The sequence below is a fragment of the Protopterus annectens genome, chromosome 5.part0 (genome assembly GCF_019279795.1).
Source record: "Protopterus annectens isolate FY-2018-M chromosome 5.part0, PAN1.0, whole genome shotgun sequence".
NCBI lineage: Eukaryota > Metazoa > Chordata > Ceratodontiformes > Protopteridae > Protopterus > Protopterus annectens.
The window spans coordinates 1,084,148,397-1,084,164,740 of record NC_056735.1 but is presented as its reverse complement, the minus strand read 5'-3'; the positions used below and the strand labels follow the sequence as shown (position 1 = coordinate 1,084,164,740).

The 16,344-nt window shown below is 41.6% G+C and overlaps 1 protein-coding gene across 2 annotated transcripts in view; it reads left to right on the top strand.

Moving 5' to 3' along the window:
- Positions 1–605: 605 nt before the first annotated feature.
- Positions 606–16,344, top strand: part of LOC122801533 (interleukin-1 receptor type 1-like) — a 786,539-nt gene continuing 770,800 nt past the window's right edge. For both annotated transcript variants that reach the window (XM_044070955.1, XM_044070953.1), the window contains exons 1-2: positions 606–611; positions 10,684–10,689. In XM_044070955.1, coding sequence (XP_043926890.1) covers positions 610–611; positions 10,684–10,689 — 8 coding nt within the window. In that variant the 5' untranslated portion in view covers positions 606–609. The remainder of the gene's footprint in view (positions 612–10,683; positions 10,690–16,344) is intronic.

The window sequence follows — 16,344 nt, the reverse complement described above, 5'->3', positions numbered from 1 at the left end:
ACTTCCTGTTAAGAGTTCTTTAGCAAAACATTAATACCAATTAATTGTTTCTCCCAACTTGTTTTTTAAGAGTAGATTTTCATATCCTTACAGTGTTCTTCAATTTTTTTTACCAGTAACTTATGTGAGGTGAAACATTTCAACCAATAAAAGGATTTCATACACTCCACTTTTCTGATACTTCCATATGTAGTATATCGGCATACTACTTTTTAAAAGATTTTATTTCTTGGGTGTTGTTTAACTTGTCACCCCCCTGACGTAAGATCTGCTTCATTAAGTCTACTGTTAGCAAGTTTTTTTGTTTTTATTTGTATTTTGTTGAAAAGAAATATGATTTTCTGTCTACAGTTCATTTTAAAATACCCCAGATTTTGTGTGATTGAAGTGTTTACGATCAGCTCCTTGCTAGAAATTATGCACCCACCGAGCGAGAGTCTGATTAAAACCCTCCTCCTTTAAGACAAGAGGATCAAATCTCCATTGTGTTCATTTCTTAAGAGGTGATGTATCAGCAATATGTGGGCTCTAGAAATGTCCATATATGATCTACACAGACTTAGAGTCTACCTCTAGAACTATGTCCCTTGTAATTTTTTTTTATTTCCTATGTTACTGTTTACTAGTGTGTTGTGCAGTAAGATGGCCATCCCCTCTTTTTGATGTTGTTGCACATTTCAGATGTTTAGAATGCCCCTCTGGATTTCATGATCCTGATTTCCTGCAGCATCACAAGTTTTGGAGAGTAAAAGGTAATGTGTTTCAAAATGTCAGCTGCTTTTATCACTGAAGCATCCCCTTTTACATTCCAGCTAATATATGCTATACTTTTTGCATCCACCTCTGTTAGGAAAATACTATAACAAGGCTAAGAACCCTTGTCTTCAGAACTAATGCAGATTACTATTATGCTTGTCCACTATGTGATGCCTGTATTTTACCTAAACCCACTTCTACTCAAGAGCCCTGGATGCTTAGAAAGCGGGTCTGACTTTATATAAATTGTGACGCCCATGCCCTGGCCCAGCAATCAAGGAGCCTCAGTCCTCACCACTAACACCAGTGAGGGGTGTCTCATATAGGAGGGAAGGATAACAAATGCACACAGTAAAGTTCAATTTCCCTTAAGAGCACACAGAGATCACAGTCAGTCCAGGGATGGTCACTCCCTTGCTCTCCCAATAAGACTCCCCACTGGCACAGCTATAGGGTCCAGATCTCAGCCAGCTGGGCAAGCTAAAACATCCAGCACCCTCTCTGTCCATCCAGTGCTTCGTGTCCCTGCCCAAGTAGCTGACACACATACACTTTGAGATAAGAGTTTATGCAACCACACGGACACTCCTGGGCAAGGCTGGCACAGGTTCTCCAGCTGTGCCCCTTTTACCCAGACTATACAGTAGAAATCACTGCCACCACCCCGCTAATATTTATCAGCTACTAAAAGGCCCTTATGAAAGGTGTCCAATTATTACTGTGCAATATTATTATCCAATTGGTAGTATAGCCCACGGCTAAAGCTATAGGAGTAGCTTTGTACAATTTTACCAAAAGCATGCAAGTACTCTAAAGAGCTTAAATTATCTCTACATAAAACAGCCACAGTTGAAAGGTTTTAAAATATTTAATAATAAATAATAAAAACAGAAAACAATACTTTTACTACACAGTGCTAGTCAAGAGTTCAGAGATCACAGAGAAATACTTAAAATAATTCAGTAGTACAGTTCTGACATCACAGAAAAACACTTTGTCTAATATTTCTAGTTTCTAACTATTTCTAAGAGAAAACACAAGTCTAAGATAAACTTACATATTGAGCAAAGGCAGTGCTGAGTTGGATGGTCAAGACAAAAATGCTTAATGCTCTATGATTCTCTCTGTTTTTAAAATCACATTCCTGGTTCACATTACATCATTCTTCACACTTCCCTAGGTTCCCAGGCTAACAGAAACTACATTTACATTCTTCGCCTCTGGGCAGAAAACAGAGCAATAAAGGACATTTATGTATGCAAATTCTGGCCATTAACTCTGGCCTTAAAACAATAACAAGAATTCCTTCATCTAGACTGGCCGGAGCTGTGTTTACATCAAAGGGTCACAACATGCTTTACTTGGTCAGTAGAGTGCATTGTTGTTACATTTTTTCAGTTCCACATCTAACACTATTTTTACCATTTAAGACAAGCCTGTAGTTTACATTAATATTTACAGATGACAGAATTATCTCCAAAATTCTATTTGGCTAAGCTGGCAGCCTTCATCTGTCTTCACCCAATCTTCACACCTTCAACTCCCTTGTCCCTTCTAGGAGAATTAGAATCAAAGCTAACTACGTCCTCTGGCTTTCTAAAGATACTGTATCCATAATGCATAAATGAAACAGCACCTGGAAGGCCTGGATCAAAACAAAAACAACACCCCTACTACAGATTTACAAACAACTGTGAAATCTTGCCAAAAAACTAATCAATAAGGACAAAAAATCCTACTACAGCTCTCCCCAAATCAATAGCATATCCAACCCTCGAAAGTTTTGGTCATCACTCAACAAACTTCTTTCTCCTGGCTGCTCTTCCAACACCTCCCCTTCCCAAATAAACATCCTTCTGAAACAGTTACCCTCCTCAATAAGTACTTCATTGACACAATTCAAAAACTCACTACCAACTCTAACACAACTGCTCCCCCTACACTTTCTAAACCACTTTCTAACCTACCCAACACAAACCTCTTCTCCTTTCAACCCTGTTCCCACTTCCTACATCAAATCTCTACTTCTGAAGCTTAAACCCTGCTCTCCCTCTACAGACAATCTTCTTCAAACTTGTTGCTGAATCTATAGCCTATCCTGTATCCATACTAATCAACAGATCCATTCAAGAAGCAACTGTCCCTCTTTTATGGAAATCCTTCTTCACCATTCCCTTGCACAATGTAGGAACTCAACTGACCCATCCAACTACAGACCCATCGCCATCCTATCCCCTGTATCCAAAATACTCAAAAAATGCATCCACTCACAGCTTCTTAACTATCTCATACAACAAAACCTGCTTACTTCCACCCAACATGGTTTTAGGCCAAACCATAGCACATGTACTACCCTCCTTGCTTTCACTCATACCATTGCTGAGGCCCGTGACAATAACCAACATATATCCTGCCTTTTCCTTGACCTCTCTAAAGCTTTTGACACAGTCTCCCATCCTATCCTCCTATCTAAGCTATCCAAGCTCAACCTGTCTCCTACCTCCCTATCCTGATTCGCCAGTTACCTCTCTGATAGGCTACAATCAGTCAGATGACTGTCATCCTGCTCTCACTCCATTCCAGTCACAGCAGGTGTTCCACAGGGTTCTATCCTGGGCCCCCTTCTATTTAACATTTTTACTAATGAACTGTACACATCCTGCAAAAAATCAGCTCTAATCCAATATGCTGATGATTCAACCATCATCTCCACTGCTTGCAGTATCTCTTAACTCCATACCCAAACTCATGACACCTTTCTATCTGTTGAAAAGTGGCTGTCACACAATCATCTCTTCCTAAACCCTAAGAAAATCAAACTTCTGCTCTTTCTCCCTCACTCACTCTCCCATCTTTAATCCACATTTGTCATCACATCCTCTAATAACACCATGATACAACCTGAACCTCACATTAAATTTCTTCGTGCAATCATTGATGATGAACTCAAGTTCAACCAACATATACTCCATTGTATAAAAAAACACACCAGGAACTCTGCCTGCTTTATCATAATAGAAAATTTCTTACTTCTGATGCTAGACTCTCCCTAGCACAGGCACTTCTCCTCCCTTCCCTTCTTTATGCCGCCCCTGTTCTAACTAACATTCAGTACACAACCCTGGCCAAACTGCAACAAACCTACCACAAAATTGCAAGGTTTATCACTAACTCCCCTTACAACTCTCACCATTGCCTTGCACTCAACTCCCTCCAGTGGCTTGAACTTCCCCAACTACTCCTTCAATCACAGTTCCAAATAATACACTCAGTACATTATAAACCTTCTTACTTCCCAGGTCTTTCCTCTCTGGTGTCCACCTGTACCCCCCTCTAGGACCCTCCATACCTCCAACCAGCAGCTTCTGGATATCTACAAACCAAAGAAAACTGCAGGGAAACTACTTTATAAATAATCTGTAGCCCAGGCTTGGAACAAACTCCCTTTAAACATACGATCCATTACCAACCCATTACACTTCAAAAAAGAGCTAAAACTCTACCTGCTTAACAACAAAACTTGTCCCTGTCACGACATTACCTAACTCCTTATCTCTTCTACATTGCATTCTCCTCATATGTCCACTTCTTTAGTCTCAACTTTCTCCACTTTATTACCTACTGGTATTTATCCAGAAGTTGTAATTTCTAAACATTTATAGCTCAGTCATTTCAATTCCTGAATTTGCTATTTATATATAATGCTACTGCATATTTTTCCATTTAGTTTTTTTTCTCTCTTCTTTGTTTCTTTCATTGTTTAACTGTATTGGTAATTATATTATCTTGGAGCATATATCTGTATAGTACTGTACATTATCTTTGAAACTGGAGCTATTGGAAATTATATTAACTTGGAGTATAAATCTGTATAATACTGTCCATTACTTTTGTAACTGGAGCTTTTTTCTTTGGGTCTCCACTGAAAATGGGCTTCTAGCCCAGCTGGACTAACCCGGTTAACAAATGTCAATAAATAAATAATAGCTTGAGACAACCATTTGGAAATAGTCTGTTTTGATACAGGTTGTCTATTTTTCTTCCTTAACAAGAAGTGAACAGCTGATCTAAAGGTATGAAAGATTAGGCTAATTTTTAGGTTCAGGAAAGAAAAAGGGAAGATAGATAGTTTGGCTTAAAGTAAACTTGGATACCTCTGTAGACATAAAGGAAGGATTAGTTCTCAAAGGAACCTCATTTGGATGGAACAGTGGTGCAGTACTAGCATTGTCATCTCACAGCAAAAGGTTCTCTGGTGTGATTCTCAGCTGGGTGCCTTCTGTGCGGAGTCTTCAAGTCCTCGCTGTGTTCATGTGGGTTTCCTCCAGGTGCTCTGGTTTCCTCCCATATTACAAAGACATGTGTCTGGAGTGTTCCTCCCCGGGCCTTAACTGAAAATTGGCTCATTCCAAGTCGGATTTTCCTGGTTAATAAATAAATTTCTGAAGAAAATGAGATAGGGTTGACTCACCATAAGAGCTTAAAACACGGGTACTTTTCTTGCAGAGGTCAGAGCAATTAGTAAAACAGTTTTCCATTATTAAGAACCTCAATTCAGATAGATAGCTAATTCAAATGAAACAAGTGTTAGCTTCTCAAACACAAAATTAAGATCCCAAGTAGGGTGCATTGTTTCATGGAGACCTCTTATGCAGAAACCCTTTCAAAACATTTTGATAAAAGAATGCATAAAAGAAGAGGATCCTTGAGCAGACATGCTGAAGTGGCCAGTAACGATCCTTGATGGAGGAGTAAGAAAGGCCATAGGATAGTAACTAACAAATCTTGTAAAACCAGAGAAACATTAGCCCTGAATGGGTGCTGGTTATGTTACTGACACCAGAAAACCTTTTCCATTTGCAAATATATAATCTTCTAGCACCAGGCTATCTTGTATCCATAAATATTAGTTACACATCCTCAGTAAATAGCTGGCTAAAGGGAATTAAGACTCTGTCATCCAGGCAGTAAGTTGAAGTTGACGGGAGTCAAGGTGCATCAAACACCCCTGATCTTGTGTAAGTAGATCCAGTCTGTGTGAAAGATTGTGGTAATTGCCCCTGGTGTCTCCCAAAAGAAGGGAAAATCAGTGTTGTCTGGGCCAGAAGGGAGTCACCACAGTGACCTTGGGGAGTTTCTTCTAAATCGTAAGAAGTGTCCTCAGTGTCAGTGGACAGAATGGAGAAGCATCAAGGCTTCCTGTGTAGAGTCCTGGAGCAAAATTTGCCAGCTGATTGTTCAGAAAGGAGGCAAAATGGAGGAACTCCCAACAGATGCAACAATTCTTGAAAGACCCCCTGATCTAATTTTCATTCATGAGGGTCTTCCTTTGTTCTGCCACGCAGTTTTGCTCTGACAGGATTTAAGGCTGTAGAGTGAGATTGTGCTGTGAAGCTATATCCAAAGGTAGCATGCCTAGTTTGCAAAAGGGTTAAGACCTGATTCCCCCTTGTTTATTGAGGTACCACATGATTGTGGTATTTTATGTAGTCACTTGAAGATGTCCTGGGGACCAAAGATGATTCAGAGAGTTGAGCGCCAGCAGGGCAAGCATCTGTTTTATATTTATGTGCTTGCATCTGTCCTTGGTGTTCCACACACTTTGCACTCTTATCCCTCCTTTAACTGATCCCCAAACAAAGTACGAAATATCTGTGGTGACTGACTGCTTTGGCGCCGGGAAGGAGAAAGGGATACCAATAACTGGTACTAGACACTTTGTGAGCAAGCTAACAAGCTGTGAAGTGACAGCATTTTGGATTTGGGTAATATCAAAAACAAGTTTAGGAAAGAAAGATCCAAAACTGGTCTCTGAGCAGTCTATTTTTTTTATCCTCAGAAACATCCTTGAATAAAAACTCTTCCTGACCTGGGAAGAGAAAGTGATTATATCACAACAGGGGGAAATAGAGGAGTCTGGTCTGGCCTCATCTGATGGGTGAGGAATTACCTCCTGGAAAGAAGGAATTTCCTCCCATTGCCATCTGTAACCTTGACAAATGGTGTTCAGAACCCATTTGCCTGAAGCTATCTGTTGCTAAGGAGGAAATGGAGATTCTGATTTTCTGGAAGGAAAAAGGGACTTCCATTATAGAAAGGGGTAAAAGGGACTGCCAGGGTGGGAGGGGGGTACAAGGTCCCTTAAATATTCATTCTGGCTTGTTAAGACTGTCCTTGTTTTTTGTTTTGTTTTTTTTTTTTTGTGAGGGAGGTCGTTTCTTTTTTTTTTTTTTTTGGGGGGGGGTCCTGTTTCTTTTTGGAACTTCCCTGCTATTTCTTCTTAAATGTCCATTTGTCTGTATTTTGATGGACTGTTTACTTTGTTTTTGCGAAATTGGATGAAGGGTTACAGAATCCCTTAGAAAGCTTGGAAAAGGAGAACTGAAAAATCTTACAGATTCCTTGTATCATCTTACCCCTTTCATCACACTGTTTGATAACCTGTGCAGCAGAGAAGCCAATAACTGAATCTCTATCTATAGGAGAATTTAAAAGCTAATTTTTCACATCATCTGGGCAGTTCTAAGAACACAATCAAACAAGTCATATCCCTGGAAGAAGTATCTCACACACACACACACACACACACACACACACACACACACACACACACACACACACACACACACACACACACACACACACACACACACACACTCTATACTCAATGAGTAGTGCCCCATAAAATGGAATAAACTAAATGATTTAAAGCAGATTTTTCTTCACAAGAAGAGACAGCAGCCAAAGCATTCCTCCTTCCCTCACAATGAATCAAAATAAATGTTATGTAGATGAGCCTGATAATTCAAAATTCAGAAAATCAAAGTTGCAAAAGGATATACATTTTTCCATACTTAACAATAAACTTCCCATCATTGTCAGAAAGAGAAGGAAGTCTACTCTTCAATTTTTCCCTTGGAACTAGACAAACTTTCAACTTAAGCACTGAAACCATTCATTTCACAGCCCAGCACTTGCTCAAAACTCATAGCAAGCACTAATTAACCCTAGCACTAGACCCCCCTATGCTGTCCAGAAGGACAAGGCTCTCTATTCGTCCCTACCAGCCAATCAGTAAAACAGCTCACTTTACCTATTCAGGCATGTCCAAAGGGCAGTTTCAGGTGTACTCTCCAGTCCAACTGTTGAATCTGGGCATTTTGAGGCAGTGTTACAACTGCCTCATGTACACAGACAACCCTGTCCTCCTACCACCAAACACTAATATATGCGAGAGATGCAATTATATAGCCAAATTGGAGGCAAAGTTCTCTCAACCCAAGACTGGAACTGACAGTCAAGAGGAGAAGGGAAATACTTGCAGCACACCACCAGTCTCACACAGACCTACTAAACCAACAACGGCAAATAACACACATAAATACACGAAAACATACTCAGAGGCTATAAATAAAAATCTGCAAAAGCAACAGAGACCTCCAAAGCAGACACCCAAGCAACCTCCACACCTCATCACAAACCATGAAACACATACTTCACATAATCATTGTGCCACGCAATCACAGCCCTTAAGGCAAAATAACATACCCAACACACTAGTAATAGGTGACTCTATAGTCAGGCACACTGATGTCCCACTAACTAGGCTGGACAAGGAGAAGGTTACAGTTAGCTGCCTGTTGGGCGCCAGGATCCGCCACATAACACAAGCACTCAGGTCACTCCAGAACAAGTACAAATATGACTCTGTCATTGTCCATGTTGGTGTGAATGACCTGAGCCGTACCTCCCTGGAATAAATGAAAAGAGACATGGAAGAGCTCTCTGATCACGTAGCCCAGGCTGGTATGACCCTGACCCTGAGTAGCATCCTGCCCTCACCAAGAATGATGCCACAGTATAAAGAAAAAAATGATCAATTTCAACAATTGGCTAAGTTTCTGGTGTCAATCAAAGGGGATCCAGTGTCTGTCTGCCTAGGATGACATGCTTGACAAGCCACGTTGCTTCGCAAGAGATGGCTTGCACCTGTCACCCTTGGACTTTCAAATATTGGCCAGGGCTTTTGCCACCCCCATAGTGCCTTTTTAAGGCAAGGCTCAAAAGACAAACCCACCACCGTAAATCGCACAGGTAAGCAAAAACTGAGGGTAATGCTACTCAATGCCAGAAGTCTAAACATCAAAATGCATGCACTCCAGGCACTCCTATTTATGGAGAACATTGATATCTGTGCAGTAACAGAAACCTGGTTTAAGGCTCCAGAGAGCACCCCAGCACTACCAGGCTTTAACTCATACCATACTTTTCAGCCACAGAACCCGGACCAAAACACAAAAGGTGGGGGTGTATCCATATTCATCAAGGATACCCACACCTCCAGGTTAGTGGCGCAGCACGATGCCTCAGAGATCATCCATGTGCAACTAACAATGGGCAAAACTGCAATTCACACTGCAGCTTGCTACAGATCACCCACCATGACCCAGAACCCCCATTCCGCGTTTCTGGAGACACTGGAAAATATGAAGATCCTACCAAATGCCCGAATATTGGGTGATTTCAATTACCCAAACATTAACTGGGACAACTACTCAAGTACTAGCTCCCTTGCCCAACGCTTCCTAGAGTTTATAAACTCAAATTCCCTGGATCAACTGGTCAACACCCCCACCAGAGGTGACAACATATTGGACCTGGTCATCACCAACATGGGCGACCGGTGTTCCACACCAGAGGTCAACCCCTCACTGATTAGATCAGACCATAGACTAATCACTCTGGATATCCACATTCCATCCCCACCCCCAATCAAGGAAACCACCGTGAAAAACTTTTCAAAAGCAAACTTCACATTGCTTAAGACTGAGGTGGAAAGGTTCACAGCCCCCATGCTAAAGGACAACACTGTCCAAGCTGCTGAATCCCTTACAAAGGCACTCTATGAGCACCTGCAAGAATGCATTGATCATGCTATCCCAAGAAAACCAAGACTCACTCCTCCAAGAAAAGGAAACCAGTCCGGTGGACCCCTGCCATAAACAAGCTATACAATAGAAGGAGGAAACTAGTACAGAAAAGAGTAAAATCTCAAGAAGGAAAGACATCCCTGATCAGTATCAGCAAGAAACTACGATCCCTCATAAAATGATCCAAGGCGAGCTTTGAAAGAAAAATTGCCAAGGACTCCAAAGATAACCACAAAGTGTTCTTTAACTATGTCAAGAACCTAAGTGGAAACTCTCAGATCTGCTCTGAGTTAGTGTAGAATAGCCCAAAATACACTGAACTGACTGATATTGCCAGCATTCTGGCAGACAGGTTAGTGCAAACTTCACCCCCCTCTCACCCCCTAAAGGGCCCATAACCATACCAGAAGAATGTAGAGCCCCGTCAATCACTGACACACAGGTTAAAACAGCCCTATCCAAAACCAAAAACAAGAGCTCCAAAATGAACTAACACCTCACCTAAACACACTGTTCAAACTCAGCCTCTCTACAGGCTATGTACTCATAGAGTGGCACACAGCAACAGTTATCCCACTCCACAAAGGTGGAGCAACAACGGACCCTGGGAACTATGGCCCTATAAGCCTGACTAGCCTGGTCTGCAAAGCTAAGGAGAGCATCATCATGGAACTCATTAACAGAGACATTGGGAACCTCCAAACATTGGACCCTGCCCAGTTTGGCTTTGTTAAGGGAGATCATGCCTCCTAAACCTGGTGGACTTCTTTGAGACAGTTACCAAGGCGATGGAAAGGAGGTCCACACAGCTTACCTAGACCTCGCAAAGGCTTTCAACACCATTCCACATTCTGGTATTATAGACAAGCTCACCAGCCTGAGCATAAACCCCTACGTCACGAGATGGGTTGCCAGTTGGCTCACGGATAGAACCCACATGGTGAGAATTGCAGGCTCTAGGTCTGACTCTAAACCGGTTACACGTGGCGTCCCCCAGGGCTCAGTCCTGGGACCCCTCCTGTTCGGTCTATACTTCTCAGAGGTACAGGCAAGCACAGGAGGACTATGGCTGACCAAGTTCGCAGACGACTGCAAACTGTGGGCCATAATTGACTCTCCAGCTGATACAAAATCATGGCCTCAAGCTAAATTCCAAAAAGTGCATAGTCATCTCCTTTGGAAAAAACAAAATACCTGTGAACTACCACATACGTGGTAATCCCCTAAGTACAGAAAATGTAATAAGGGATCTGGGGACCCAAGCAGATAGTAATCTCTCCTTTGATAATCATATTGCCAAGGTGGTTAGTAAATCCTTCTATGTGGCCCACATAATCACAAAAGGGTTTGCATCTAGAACAAAAGAAGTTATTGTGCCCCTCTACTCATCACTCAACACACCCATCATAGAGTACAACGCCCCATTTGGGATGTACTTTAAAAGACACTTGCAACAGCTGGAAAGACCACAGAAGTACCTCACCAAGAGGATTACTGGCCTCAAACAGATGCTCTATGCAGCCCGACTGAAGAAACTCCAGCTGTACTCGGTTGCATACCGCCTACTCAGAGGTGATCTCTGCCTGACATACAAGGCCATGTCCAACCCAGAATTGATGGACATGCTCCATCTAAAAAAAACAAATTCACCTAGAGCCACATGCTCTATGGATCTAAACCTCACCACAATGATAAATAGGATGTGCTGGAGGAATAGATTCCTGTCCCAGAGACTCCCCATGCTTTGGAACAGGATTCCAAGCTACATTAGGCAGAGCCCCTCACTAACACTCTTCAAGAGAAACCTTGACGAGTGGATGGGAAACAGAAAATTTACCCTGGGGATCACAGCAGTGGCTCTGCTGAACAGAGGCACAGGGAACTAATGGCGCTGTTGGACAGAGACACGGGGAACCAATCTAAGGGGGTGGCGAAAGCCAACACATTCTGGATAGGCTTATAGATGCCCTCGGGCAGATAGCCTAGTACTTAACTATGAACCTATGAATTAACCAAATATTTAGGAGCAGTAGGATTAACTAAAGCTAAAGGTGCCCTGAAGCTTTGGAAACTTACCAGCTGTTACATCCTCAGCAGGATATAACCCTTATAGCTAAAAATACTGCAACAGTGATCATATGACGGACATCTGCTGTATTCTAAATGGTAACCTCAATATAAAATCTGTTTTTATCTTGTATATGTATGCAATTTTAGTGCAGTTTGATTTCACCCCTACCACCTAGTGTGACGTTTTATGTATCATGTTGCTTCTCCAATGCAGCAAAGACTTAAAAAAAGACACTGTCACATGATTATAGACTCTGTTGCATATTTGTGAGCCATACATATATCCTCCCATCTTAAATACTTTGCCCTTTATTATATTTAGGAGAAGATGTCTATGTATGTGTGTGTGTGGGGGGGGGGGGGTGAGGCTTACATGTGCATGTCATTTTTTTTCTCTGATATAAAATACTTGTTCATGCCAACAGCAGAAGGAGCAAATCTATTACAATAAGGTCTTGCATTCTTAGCCTAATTATGGTCTACCTCGATTCTGCATGTAACATTTTGTCAGCCTTTAGATCTTCCACTTTATCAAATATTACTGTTGCAAAAAGGGTCATTTCAAATCCACACCTCAGTTCATGCCATTTCTATGCACAGGAGATTTCCTGCAGATTCCAAACAATGCTTTACTGTTAAACTAGAAGGTATTCCTTGATAAAATATTTAGGAAACTGGAAAAAAAATTCATTTGGGTTGAGAAATAGCTTGATTCAAAGTACTGGCCAGTCCCATAGTAACTGAGCTTTTTAACTCTGTACAAGGCATGTTTATAGTACATTGCCATGAAGGGACATTTTTCTTTAGCGTCTGCTTACATTTCATGTTCCCAGGTTATCACAGATCTCACAGTTAAATACTTTCTAAAAGGTTTCTGCACCTGAGGTACCGCTGATACATATCTCTGGCCACCTGGGACTTGTGATTCTTGGTAAAAGTTTGAATTCACTTCCCTTTAAATGAGCTTTATCAACAGACCTAAAAATCTTTGGAAATCTTCTTTCTGGCTGTGGTTATTTCTGCAAGAAAGATTTCTGAGCTGCTAGTTTTACTGTTCCTGTAACTTGTACAGTATTTTATAATAAAATAATATACATTAAGGTGGTGTCATCATTTACACCTAAAGAGATTTGTACAATCTCACTGACCAGTGTCTGTAAGCTACATATTTTTTTTTCTCAAAAAACAGAGAAGACTGCTTTAGATGTCCATATGCAACTCAGATGCAATACTGAAAGGCTTACCAAGTACTTGTCTCCCATATGAAAGGGAAAGAAAACCTATCTGTGGCCAAACATGCCCTTTCTAAGTTGTTTTCCCATTCTATTACCTTTGGCTATGACAAGTGCACCAAAACTTTAGAAGATAGTGTTGATTTTAGCGGGGCCGTTAACATGTTGACTGCTTATCTCAGAAATGTGTCAGCAGAACACATATATGGACACAGCATGAACAACTGTTATACATCAATTCATCACTAGAATTTAGATCCAAGTCTAGAATAGAAATAAGGCAAGTTTTAGGAAAACCATGTTATTTATTTATTTGACATTTTTTGGCTGGGTTAGTCCAGCTGGGCTGGAGCCCTTTTTCAGTGGAGACCTAGGGAGAAAAGCTCCACAAACATATCTAATTAACTAACATAAACAATAGTTACTAGAAGTAAAATTACGATGGGTTAACAGTTATTGACAGATTCAAAAAGATTAATGAGTACATCTGGTAGAATACAGCTTAAAAAACTTATGTCCATCATCTTTACTTCAGCTAAATAGCTGCAGAGGGTAGAACTAGCAACAGTAATGTAGTGCAAGTGTTGGTCAGTGAGAAGGGTAGTGGGGTGACCTATGTAGGGAAGAAAGGTGTGGGGCAAGGTAGCAGAGAGGAATAAGGTCATTTGGGGGGCTGATTACACTGACATAGCCATGTATTGCTGTTTTTTGCTGTGTTTCTGAAATGGTGTCTAGGCTTAATTTTTTGAATGTCCAGGGGAAGCTTATTCCAGCTCTTGGTTGGGTAATAGCTATAGAGGATCTTGCCAATTTTGAGTTTTGGCTTGTATATAGAGAGGAGATGTTGTTCTGAGCTCTGAAGTGTTCTAAGTGGGGTGGAGGGGGAGATAGTAGAGGTAACAGAAAGAGGGCTGGTGCAGTATAGAATGAATTATCTGGAGCTGTGAGAGTAGAAGATTGTGGAGAAGCTCTAACCAGTTTAGTTTCCTAAGCACTGAGCAGTGATGGGAATGGTGGGGTGTTCGGCAGCAAATTTGGCCACCTTGTTGTAAGTGGACTCTACTTTAGAGAAGAGTGTGGTTTGTAAGTTGGTGAGGATTTGAGAGCCATAGAGAAGGGTTGGAATAGGTAGGCATGAGATAGGACTGTCTTGGCTTTAATGGATAGGAAGTTTTTATTCCTGTAGAGGAGTCCAAGTTTTTGGTTGGTTTTCTTAATGTTATTGTGAACATGTAGGTCAAATTTCAGCTGGTCATCAGTAATGACCCCAAGAAGTTTGGTGTGTGTTTCAACTGTGATAGGTGTATTATTATGGGAAGTGATAGAGAAAGAGGGTTTAAGGTGAGTCATTGTTTTTGGGATGAAAAGCAATAGTTTAGTCTGGTTGAGCCAGATTTCAATAGATGAAAAGGAGTTTTGGGTTGTAGTATGTAGATCAGAGAGGGTATTGGCTTTGGTGATGACTGTGGAGTCATCAGCATATTGTACTAGTGTTGATAGTGGCGTGGAGGTAGATAGCTGATTGGTGAAAATATTAAATAGTAGTGGGCCCAGTATAGAACCTTGGGGAACCCCCATATTTATGAGAAGTTTAGGGGAGATAGCAGAAAGCCATTTAACTGATTGAAAGTGATTGCTGAGGTAGCTGGAGAACCAGGAGATAGCCGAGGTGGATAGGTTTAGTTCAGAGAGTTTATTTAAGAGGAGGGGTGAGAGATGGTGTCGAAAGCCTTTGAGAGGTCAAGAAAGAGGCAAGAGACTAGTTTGTTGTGATATGTGGTTTGTGCAATGGTGTTAATGAAGGAAATGAGAGCAGTTGAGGTGCTATGGTTTGGGCGAAAGCCATGTTGGGTGGGGGTGATTAAGTTCTCTTGCATGAGGTGTTGTAGAATTTGTTGGTGTACACATTTTTCCAAGATTTTAGAGAGAGGTGAAGGAATTGCAGTGGGCCTAAAGTTGGAGAGTTCAGTACAGTTGCCACATTTATGAATAGGTAAAGTGTAGATTTTTTTCCAGATAGCGGGAACTTTCATTTCTGAAATGGACCAGTTAATGAGAATAGAGATGGAAAGGGGAAGGGAGGTTATGGGTCTCATGTGTAAACAGACCTGGCTTTGGCTTACAAATAAATGAAACGTCCCATATGGTATGGCTATTGCAACAGGTGTCCTATTATGAAGAAATATAGTGAAGCTAGGTATTGAGCTATCCAAGCAGAAGGTCTTCAAGGTGGGGTGGTGCTGTTGTAGTATATAAATACACTGCCCCTTTTATGTCTGGATTTGTATAAAAGGTTGAATGTGTATCACTAACCTGTTGCTTATGCATTATAATGCACTGACTGGCTGTATTGTGCATCAAGTAATATCTTAGCCACACAAGCCACAGTCATCATCATTTGCACAGTGGGATGGGGCAAAGTGGCAGGGACAGTAATGCTACCATAGCTGTAATAGTTAAAGAAGGGGGATATGGTAACCATGCATGCAGATAAGAGATTGGTAAAAATCACATCTTCAATTGTTGGGTTGGAACTTCTATGAAGTGAATGTTAGTGGTGTATACCATGTGGTCATGCAGTATTATTTTGGGAGGTGTCCTGGCTGAAGGATGGTGTCTCACTTCAGGAGCATGCTGAGAAGCCCCTCTGTGGTTCCCATGTGATGAGGCAATGGGAAGATAAGATCCATGACTCATGCACAGCCAAAGCTAGGCATTGCAGTCAACAGGCCAAAGAGGGGAAAGGGATGGCATGGAACCACAGGACCTAAAGTGGCTGAACTGGTGCGACATCCCTTAAATGCAGCTGGATGGGCATTAACCATGATCATGAGTGCTTAAACCTAGAAGTGGAGGCAGCTGTAACTGGGGGTGACAGTGATGCAGTCTCTAGCATGGTGTTTGATATCTGTGTTAGCCTACCCTGAGGCTGTCTAATAAACATCCAGACCCTTGAATGGCCATGACCAGTGTGGCCTATGAAGTTATAATGGAAGTCATTTGCCACATACCTCTTGAATGCACCAGTAAATGCCCTGTTGCATATCAATGATGCCAGCAAGCATGCCTGCTTCAAGTCCGTATATATAATTTCATGTCCTGCAAGCCATCCCACAGTTGATGCAGCATGCCCAGCTTCTTTACTGTGTTGTGTGTAATAGTTGTCTGTGCCTATGTCATTGACCTGCTCATTCTCTGATTAAAGCCAAGGGTGGCTTTTAGGTAAGGAAATGACCTGCATTTATATTGGTGAGAGCCACTTGCTCACCTTTCCTTTATGGTAGTTATGCAGAGGCAGACAGGCTCACAAATGCTGCCTGTAGTGGTGACTCCTGTGTAGCTTGGGTGGGGGCTAA